Source organism: Cajanus cajan, chromosome 8 (genome assembly GCF_000230855.2).
Source record: "Cajanus cajan strain Asha chromosome 8, NIPB_CcT2T_4, whole genome shotgun sequence".
Lineage (NCBI taxonomy): Eukaryota > Viridiplantae > Streptophyta > Magnoliopsida > Fabales > Fabaceae > Cajanus > Cajanus cajan.
In genome coordinates, this window is record NC_138524.1 from 23,268,436 (window position 1) to 23,278,583 (window position 10,148).

Below are 10,148 nucleotides of genomic sequence, written 5' to 3' on the forward strand. Positions count from 1 at the left end.
AGAAGTATGATTAGTCATTCTTCTTTGCCAGAGTCATTGTGGGAAGAAGCGCTCAAGATTGTAGTTTACATCCAAAATAAGGTACCAAGTAAAGTAGTTAACAAAACTCCTTATGAGCTATGGACTGGTAAAAGGCCAAGCCTAAAGCATTTACACATTTGGGGTTGTCCAACTGAAATGTGTCCTTATAGGCCACATGAAAGCAAGCTGGAATCAAGGAATATTATTTTTTATTTTGTTGGTTATCCTAATTAAACGCTCTCGGGGCTATAAATTTTATAATCCTACTACTAGATCATTCTTTGAGACGAGGAATGAGAGATTCCTTAAGGATGTTGAGTTTGGGAAGGAAGAGAACATAAGAAATGTTATTTTTGAGGGAGAACCTGTCATTGATAGTGATCAAGTCTTCGTGCCTATTACTATTCCAGTACTTACCCTAGTAATAGGTGACAATCATGGATTTATTCCTAACATTGTCCCTGTACAAGACAACATTGAGGTTCTCCCTCAAATACCCATAGATCAAGCTCAACAACCTCGAGAAGTGTCATTAAGGAGATCCACTCGAGAAAGGAGAAGTTCAATTCCAGATGATTACATTGTGTTTCTCCAAGAACATGAGGATGGCATTGGTTTAACGGAGGATGACCCAATTAACTTCTGTTAAGCTATGCGTAGTTCTAACTCTCAAAAGTGGATTGATGCCATGGAGGATGAGATTAAATCTATGCAAGACAATGATGTTTGGGATCTCGTTGAATTACCTAAAGGTGTGAAACCTATTGATTTTAAATGGATATTTAAAATCAAGAGGGATTCAAAAGGTAATATCGAGAGATATAAGACTCGTTTATTTGCTAAAGGTTTCACTCAAAAGGAAGACATTGATTACAAAGAAACCTTTTCTCTGGTTTCTTCAAAGGATTCTTTTAGAATAATAATGGCACTCATAACTCATTATGATTTAGAGCTCCATCAGATGGATGTTAAAACTGCGTTTCTAAATGGAGACATTGAATGAACGATTTATATGATGCAACCAGAGAATTTTGTGTTTGGTGACTAAAAGTCTATGGTATGCAAACTAATGAAATCCATCTATGGTCTCAAACAAGCTTCCCGTCAATAATGTTATCACAAGTTCCATCAAGTTATTACCTCATATGGTTTTGAGGCAAATATAGTTGATTATTGTGTTTATCATAAGTTTAGTGAGAGTAAATATATATTCTTAGTGTCATATGTCGATGATATACTGCTTTCTAGAAACGATGTAGGCTTATTACACGAAACCAAGAGATTTCTGACAAAGAATTTTGAAATGAAAGATCTTAGTGAAGCCTCTTTTGTATTAGGTATTAAGATACTAAGAGATCGTTCTCATGGTATCATAAGGTTATCACAAGAGAGCTATATCGGTAAAGATTTAGATAGATTCAACATGAAAGATAGTAAACCAGGAGATACCCTTATAGCCAAGGGAGACAAATTTACCCTCAAATAGTGCCCTAATAATGACCTTGAAAGAAATGAGATGCAAAAGATTTCCTATGCTTTAGCTGTGGAAAGTCTAATGTACACTCAAGTTTTTGTACACGTTCCGATATTACATTTGTAGTGGGAGTTTTGGGCAAATAGTTAAGTAATCTTAGGATGCAACATTGGAAGGAAGTAAAGTGTTTAATGCGCTTTTTGAAGAGAACAAAAGGATATATGCTCACTTATCAGAAGTCTAACAATTTAGAGATCACTGGGTACTTAGACTCTGATTTTGCTAGATGTCAAGACAACAAATACTCCACATCTAGATACATCTTTATATTGGTCGGAGGAGCTATCTCTTGGAAGGTTAGTTAAACAGACTATTATAGCTTCTTCAACTATGGCTGCGGAGTTCATTGCTTGTTTTGAGCCGTCCAACTATGAGATATGATTGCGATATTTTATCACTAATTTACGTGGTTGATGGCATTTAAAGGCCATTGAAAATATATTGTGATAATAACTTTGCAGTTCTCTATTCCAATAACAATAAGAGTACAACTAAGTCAAAAGTCATTGATATAAAGTTTCTAGTTGTTAAGGAAAGAGTTCAGAATAAGCAAATTTCTATATAACATATAAGGACTAATTTTATACTAGCTAATCCACTTACTAAGGGTTTGGTGCCTAAAGTCGTTCATGAGCATACTACTCATATGGGTATAATTCCTTATAGTACTTTAATTTAGTGGGAGTCTCATTTATGTTGTATTTCTTCTTTATTTTTTAATTTTTCTAGATATTTGTATTATTTGGATTTTCTACAGAAATAAAGTTGATTTTCATAATTCTATTCTGAGCTTGTTGTTATGCAATATATATGTTGCATTTTGAATTGATCTCTATAAAGAATAAAGTTTGGACTAGATGAAAATAGACATGTCTGAGATCACGTTATATGTAATTTCCATGTCACTTATTCATATTTGATCTATGTCATTGAGTACATACAATTGTGGTGATCGTTGTGGTTTAGTCACATAAGATATTGATGAAAGTTGCAGTGGTTCCCTTTTGTTGTATGAGATGGACCAGATTATTTAAGGGTAGTCTAAAAGTAATTAACAGCATATGGTTGTGCGCCTAAAGAATTTTGTGATATAAATGCTTAAATGAATATGAAGCCCAAGTGGGAGATTGTTAGAAATTTTATTTCTAATAATTAATGTAGGCTACATAATTATTTGTAGTATTTATATTAACTATTTACATTTAGTTAGCCTCAATAAAAGTGATTTAATTTTAAAGAGCCTTTAGACTATCAATTGAAAAAAACTAATATGGGCCCAAATAAGTGAAAATCAGATTTGGCCAATTAGGGATTAATGAGAACCCTAACAGGTTTAAAATCGTAAAGATGGTAATGATCTTTGATATGTCAAATAAAAAACATACGTCTCTCTATCTTTCCATCAGAAGAGGAACATCAAGTTCCGTTAAGGAATCCGGTGGTTTGGCTTGGTCAACGTCAATGGATACATGTATGTGTTACTAACCTTAACTCTGTAATCTGAGATAACAATTCTTAATATTGATTAATAAAAAAAATTTATTTGACTTTAAAATATTTATCCTAACATCAGTGAGATATGAGGGGCGTCAAGTGACCTGTGATGGAGTCCTAAGAGATTATTGCTTCGATCTAGGTTTTTTCTTCTATCTTCCTGTAAGCAAAAAAAATAAAATAAAATAATGAAGTGGTTCAAACTTTTGAGTCTTTTATCTAACCTCGTCTGTTGCAACATGAGAAGCATTTCAGGTGTAGCATGCTTCACTTTCATTATTCTTTTAGTGCTAGTAACCCTTCATGCTGAAGGCCATGCCCTTCGAATTAGTTCTTTTAATTTGAGTTGCTTTCTGATGGAAATGGTGAGGGCCAAACCGAAAATTAATTAATCTTTGAGAACGTGCATATTATAGTAATAGTACGTAGTACATTTTTCTATTGAAAATACACACAAAATCCCACATTTTTTAAGGAAAGTAAATTCTGTTCAAACCAAGACCAAATGACATCTTCTATGTCGCAATTATTAGTCCAAAGACTTAAAAAGTCAATGCCCAAGTCTTTATAAAGTTCAATTAATCTCAATACGACTGTCTAATTTATATATGTTTTCACATTAATAGTGATGCATAAAATCTTTTCAGACCTAATTTAATATTCATAGTATCATTGTAAATCACCATATACGTACAATTCATAACAACAATTTTTTAAAATATTAGTTTGAAGCTTCCACATGACCATTCCATGGATCTGATATTTTAAGGTTGTCCACGTTTGCTCATATGAGTTAGGCTGTTCAGTTCACACAAACAATCAACATCATTGGTATACATAAATGTGACATTAAAGGCTGAAAGTAATAGTGAGATGGTTGGATTTGGTGAAATATAATGTGGATGCCTCAGTTACATATGAGGGGCGTCAAGTGACCTGTGATGGAGTCCTAAGAGATTATTGCTCCGGTCTAAGTTTTTTCCTCTATCTTCCTGTAAGCAAGAAATAAAAATAATGAAGTAGTTCAACCTTTTGAGTCTTTTATCTAACCTCGTTTGTTGCAACATGAGAAGCATTTCATGTGTAGCATGCTTCACTTTCATTATTCTTTTAGTGCTAGTAACCCTTCATGCTGAAGGCCGTGCCCTTCGAATTAGTTCTTCTGAGTTTGTTTCTGATGGAAATGGTGAAGGCCATACCGAAAACTCTTACTTGTTTCTCAAGGGGAGTGAGTCTTCTGGGAAGTACTGTGAGCATATGTATGGCTTCTTGCCATGTTCCAGTAACATTTTGGGTCATCTCTTTCAGATTTTGGTTTATGAGTACTTGTTATTCCATGGTGAATCATACTTGGCTGCTGGAGGAGAACAGATTTTCAATATTCTTGGCCCTGGGGTTTTTGGTGCTAATGTATTTGATATTCTTGGTGCCCTTCCTGAGTCCCTAGTTCTTCTTGGTATGATTTAATTACTATTTTCTTTTTCTCTTTTTTTTTTTCCAAAATTATTTGTCATTTATTTTAGAACATATAAAAAGTTTAATCATCAAGTATATATATATACTGATTAATAATTCTAAAAATAAATCTATCTAAACTTATTTTACTTAATAACTCATTTAATTTATATTAAATTTTAATGATTCAAATTTAGGTAAATTTACATTAATAACTCATTCATTGAAATCATCTATATCAAAAAGAACATAAAAAATATTAATTATTTTTTTCAATAATACACTCAAGAAATAAATATAGTATAATTAGTCATTTATGGAAGGATATTTTAGTTAAATAACGTTATTTTCTGATGAGAATCGGTATAATTTATTTTTTTACAAGATCGGTGTAATTATTTATTTTCTTAAAATTAATGCGTTTCAGTAAATGACAAATAAAATGGGAGAAAGGGAGTATATATTAAAACAATAATTTTTATTACTTAAATATGTTTTAGTACATTAAATTGATATACCTCGTAGAAAAGGTCACAATTTTAGACTAAAAAATTATATATGTAACCCTTCTTGATATTGTTATCAGTTACTGGACTTTCTAGTGATGGAGAGAATGCACAAGAATGTGTTTCCACTGGAGTTGGCTTGTTGGCTGGATCATCCATTTTGCATCTGACAGTAGTGTGGGGAACCTGTGTTTTCGTTGGCAATCAAAAGCTTTCTGATCCATTCACTGGTAAATTATATATCCATTAATTTGTGTGTTTTTTTTTATTTATATTATTGATACGAAATATTTATCAATTTTATTCTCAAGACTATAAAAAAAGACTTGGCCAGTTAGAGATCTCTCTTTTTAACTGTTTTCTTTTAGAATATTCGAATCTGAAATCTTGTTAATATAGACTGAATTGAATTCTATTCGGACCAATAACTTGGTATCTATGTGTGTTTGATTCCCATATTACTTTTTATTTAAAACTATATTTTATGGTTATATATAGCATTTACTAAATTTATAGCTTAAACTAATGACGATTCCCATCATCTGAAGCATTAGAAGTAACTTCACTGTTGATGCTTGTTTGTTAATGTTTCACAATTTTTATGAACATGACCTTAATCCTTTGTTCTAATTTATTTTCATTATCTGTCAATAATTTTTGGATTTATAGGCTGTGGCATTACAATAGATGTAGAGACTATGAAGATGGCAATGATTATGGTTTTATCAGTTGTGCCACTCGTCATAATGCAGTTCTCTTACACATCACGCACTGTCACCTTGAAGATTGCTTTTATCGTTGCTGTCATTTTCCTAATCTCATACTTCATCTACCAGGTTTATTATCCAACACTTTCTATTAATAATCATATATATTTAAGTTAATACAATAATCTTAATCATTATTAAAGATTGGTAATATAAGAGTTTTTAACATTTGATATCAGAATTTGATCTTTCATTTATTTATGAGATTGTTACTGGAGATATCATTTTAATTTTATTAAGACCGATTGAATACCATCTTGTTAAATAAAAAAATGTGATGAATAATAAAATGAATATGGTAGTTTTTGTTATTTATAGTGGAAACCTCAATTATTCTTGATATATAAAGTATTCATAAGAATGAAGGTGGGAAGAATATGGTGGTGGATGAAGTTTAAAAATTCAAACAATTATTAAGTAGTTGACATTTTGCTTATTTGATTTTGTCAAGTTGTAACATGATCAAGCCCACTTCCAATTAAAAAACGCAATTATTTATGCTAGAACACAATAGTTTATTGATGTTTCGTTCACAGTAGTCTATTATGCATGTTGATTTTTCTTTTTTTTTTTTTGAGTGATTGCTCAATGATATACTATTTTTGAATCTACAGGTTTTTAAACCCCAAATAGAGACCGCGAGACTAGAATATATAAAACATGGTCATTTGATATTAGGAATTTTTCAGCATGTTGAAAAGAAAACTCTGCAATACATCCTCACAGAGGATGGCAGTCCCAATGAATTAGCCATAAATGGGTGAGTGAGATTAATTCAAAAGAGTTTTCTGATCTCAAAAATTAGACATCGTGCATGCATACATATATACATGACCACTAAATGCTTCTTCATGCAGGCTATATGATGAAATCAATCCAAGTGGAGACAAGGATTTATCATGTTCTAAAATAAGAGAGCTTCTGTATCATTACAAAGAAACTGAAACAAATGCCACAGACAAACAAATAGAACAAATGTTACAAAATATTGACCAAAATGGTGACAAAACTATAACCAGGGAAGAATTTGTCCAATTCATCAGAACATATATTGAGCAAACGAATCATGCTTTGGAAAACAATTACCTCCAAACAAAATCGCTGGAACCCCTGTATCGGGTATGTAATTCACCTTGTAACATGATTGCAAGTGCAAGCCAATAGGAGTGGACTTGGTGGGGTGGTTTGAATGAGATTATATGCTTAAAATGCTATGCTATTATGGTACACAAGGAAAGAACTTATGACATGAATGCCACACATTACTATCTTTTTCTGTCTTTGAAAATGTTAACCTTTTCACATAAACTAATGAAATTTCAAATAAATCTTTGTAATTGTCAATCGTTTTATTCACCTTAAACTTAACTAGTTACTGTTATTTTAGTCCATTAGTATTATTACTCAAGTCAAACTATACATTTAACGATTGAACTAACATGATTAATAGATTGCAGTTCTAGGGACTTTTATTTTTAAAATTTTCTTGTTTTCAAAAACTAAAGTAACAACTCTTAACACTTTGGTGATTTACCCATTTAAGAAAATCTATTTTCGGACTTTTAGTCCTGTTCACATTGTTTATGGTTGGATTTTCCTTCATTCTTTTAGCCCCTACAGTCATGTTTGGTGGGATACAAAGGGCATCTTCACTCATTTCCTTGCTAAATTAAGCACGTCCTTAATTAAACAGGATATTGTGAAGCCATGGATGGACTACACAAGGGAAGAACGTGAATTGAAGAGACATGTTATACTTGAAGTCTCAAAGCATGTTTGGGTTGGCAAGCTTTGCAAAGAGGATGGCACACCTGATGAATCTGCTATCAGAGGGTCAGCATCTTGAAATATTTTCAATATTCTATATGCAAATTGTACAGTTTACAACTTAATTAATTTGATGTTCATTGACTTCAACTATATGTAAGAAATAACGGAATATCATAATTAAGAACTTTAAATAGTCAAAAGCTCAAGTTGATTAGTGTAAGTTGTCAAATAAGCAAATGAGAGCATTATCTTAAATATTTTTGAATTGAGTATTCTGTATTCTTGCATGTTCTCATAGCTGTGATGAAACAGTTTATTTGAGAAAATTGATAGCAATGGGGACAAGAAGGTCTCAAGATCCGAGTTAGAACATGTATTAAAGGACACTCAGTTTGCTAATGAGGAAGCAGTTACAAAAATGCTTCAAGAACTTGACCGTAATAAAGACAATGAAATAAGCAAAGAAGAATTTCTGGATGGAGTTAAAAAATTGCTCAACACAAATCCCAGTCAAGCACTTCGCTCAAAATCTCTGCCTCATAGAAATGATCATGTAAGTACACTGTTTATTTGTTCAAACAACTCAATTATTTGCAATTTTAAGGTATCAAACATTGAATAAAGTATATTGAGAAATACTAGTTACACTCTATTTAACACTCTCCTTAATACTCTTTCCAATATTGGTTGAAATCACAAATTTTAATGAGTCATACCTATAGATCAAGATCAAGGTCCATTAAATAAGATATAGGACTCACAAAATTTGAGGTTTACAATAAATTTCAACCAATAATAAAGAATGTTTCAATGAAAGTATCAAAAAGAGTGTTGTTAGCATTCTTCAAGTAAATTTGCAGTTGGATTCTTTGTGTTAGACTTGGGAACACGTTGAAAAGTTGGTGAAAGGTAATCAAAGCAAAGGGGTACGTGCATGGTTGAATGCTATAGGATATGTGGTGCTAGGAATTACTATGTTGTCTCTTCTAGCTGAGCCCTTAATAGCAAGTGTCCAGAAACTCTCTGAAGAAGCAGGGATTCCCTCATTTTTCATCTCATTTATTTTAGTCCCCTTGGCTACAAATTTTAGAGAAGCAACCTCAGCAATAAGCGAAGCTAGCCACAAGAAGAGACGCAATACTTCTCAAACAATTTATGAGGTTAGTCCTTTTCCTGGGTCAAATACATTTCACTAATCTAACTATATAATATTTATGTGAAGATTATTTATGTGAATGCAGATTTATGGAGCAGTGTTCATGAACAATATTCTTGGCTTTGTGGTGATCTCTATTCTTATATATGTGCGAGATATCACTTGGCAATTCTCAGCTGATGTATTGGTTGTGGCAATTGTTTGTTCTATTATGGGGCTTACTGCATCGTTTAGATCCACTTTTCCTTCATGGACATTTTATCCCGCATATCTTTTGTACCTCGTCTCATTAGTTTTGGTTCTTGTACTCAAAGATGTTTTTAATTATGTCTAGAGATTCTATTTGTGTTTGAACATCTCATTTAATCATATATCTCACTTAAACTAGCCAAGTATATTTAAGGCTTTCACATTTTTTATTTGAATATTCAAAATAGTATCACAAGTGATGATACCTTCTAGCTAATATATATATATATATATATATATATATATATATATATATATATATGAGAAGGGATCGGTTTACTCTAAGAATAAGTTTACCTAAACTTACTCCGCAAACTTACTCCGTTCAATAACTCATGTTCTATATTATATTTTAATGATTCAACTATTGAATTTAAAGTTTTTAATATATAGATCAAATTTATAAATTTTTAAAAAGTTTGAAAATCATTTGATATTTCATTTAATTAAATTAAATTAACGTATAAAATAATTTTATAATTATCTATCAATTTAATTAATGAAAGAAAGTATCAAACGATTTTTAAACTTTTTAAAAATTTATAGATTTGATCTATATATTAAGAATTTTAAATTGAATGTAGTTGGATCGTTAAAATTTGATGTAGAACATCAATTATTAAATAGAGTAAGTCTAGGTGGACTTACTCTCTCTCTCTCTCTATATATATAAAAGAATTTCAAAATAAATTTCTTTAAATAAAAAAACAAAAAAAAACATTTACATAAAAATGTCTCATGGAGAGGATTCACATTTTCATCACTTCAATAAACAAAGTCTTCAAATTGTAATTAATATGAAATAAAAAGAACTAACATGGCTCTCTAAAGGCCATTTCAAGTTGTAAAAGTTAAACAAAGGTTTCTAAACATAGGGAAATCAGTTCCACATCAAAAGGTTTAACATATTGACATAAACATACATTTCATTAGTTTTGATGTTGCATCCTATCAAACTACAACTCAAACACATAAAAAAAATCTTAAGCCTTATGATCAATACCAACTTTCTAAAGATTTTCTCTTGCAAGTAGCATTTAACCAAACAAAACAAGAAATTAAACACAGACAAAATGGATGAATATAACAAACCAATTACTCAATCTCTAATTATATATATTGCTCAATCTTTGTTCTTACCCTATAAAATTATGTGTTCTCACTTGCCCTATAAGTTCTTTAAAGATATTCAATTC

At 31.1% G+C, this 10,148-nt stretch overlaps 1 protein-coding gene across 4 annotated transcripts; it reads left to right on the forward strand.

Moving 5' to 3' along the window:
- The first annotated feature begins 3,832 nt into the window (after positions 1 to 3,832).
- Positions 3,833 to 9,098, forward strand: LOC109787987 (sodium/calcium exchanger NCL1). 4 transcript variants are annotated; one of them, XR_003802933.2, is made up of 9 exons: positions 3,833 to 4,505; positions 5,091 to 5,240; positions 5,680 to 5,846; positions 6,392 to 6,537; positions 6,635 to 6,896; positions 7,471 to 7,610; positions 7,860 to 8,100; positions 8,616 to 8,707; positions 8,789 to 8,927. XR_003802933.2 is itself a non-coding variant. In XM_029269150.2 (9 exons), the coding sequence occupies exons 1-8, from the start codon at positions 4,115 to 4,117 to the stop codon at positions 8,665 to 8,667; spliced, it is 1,527 nt and encodes a 508-aa protein (XP_029124983.1). In that variant the 5' UTR covers positions 3,833 to 4,114; the 3' UTR covers positions 8,668 to 8,707; positions 8,789 to 8,927. The 4 variants fall into 4 exon arrangements, 3 of the variants coding, with proteins under 3 accessions (XP_029124983.1, XP_029124984.1, XP_020202187.1); XM_029269150.2 differs by having other exon boundaries at positions 8,638 to 8,707; XM_020346598.3 differs by having other exon boundaries at positions 3,837 to 4,505; positions 8,426 to 8,707; positions 8,789 to 9,098.
- Positions 9,099 to 10,148: the final 1,050 nt, after the last annotated feature.

Bases quoted from the DNA above. Each gene is read 5' to 3' on its own strand.
- LOC109787987 (XM_020346598.3), top strand. From the start codon at position 4,115: ATGAGAAGCATTTCATGTGTAGCATGCTTCACTTTCATTATTCTTTTA. The intron at 5,241-5,679 runs GTAAATTATATA...TTGGATTTATAG, and splicing joins GCTTTCTGATCCATTCACTG to GCTGTGGCATTACAATAGAT. The intron at 7,611-7,859 runs GTCAGCATCTTG...GTGATGAAACAG, and splicing joins GATGAATCTGCTATCAGAGG to TTTATTTGAGAAAATTGATA.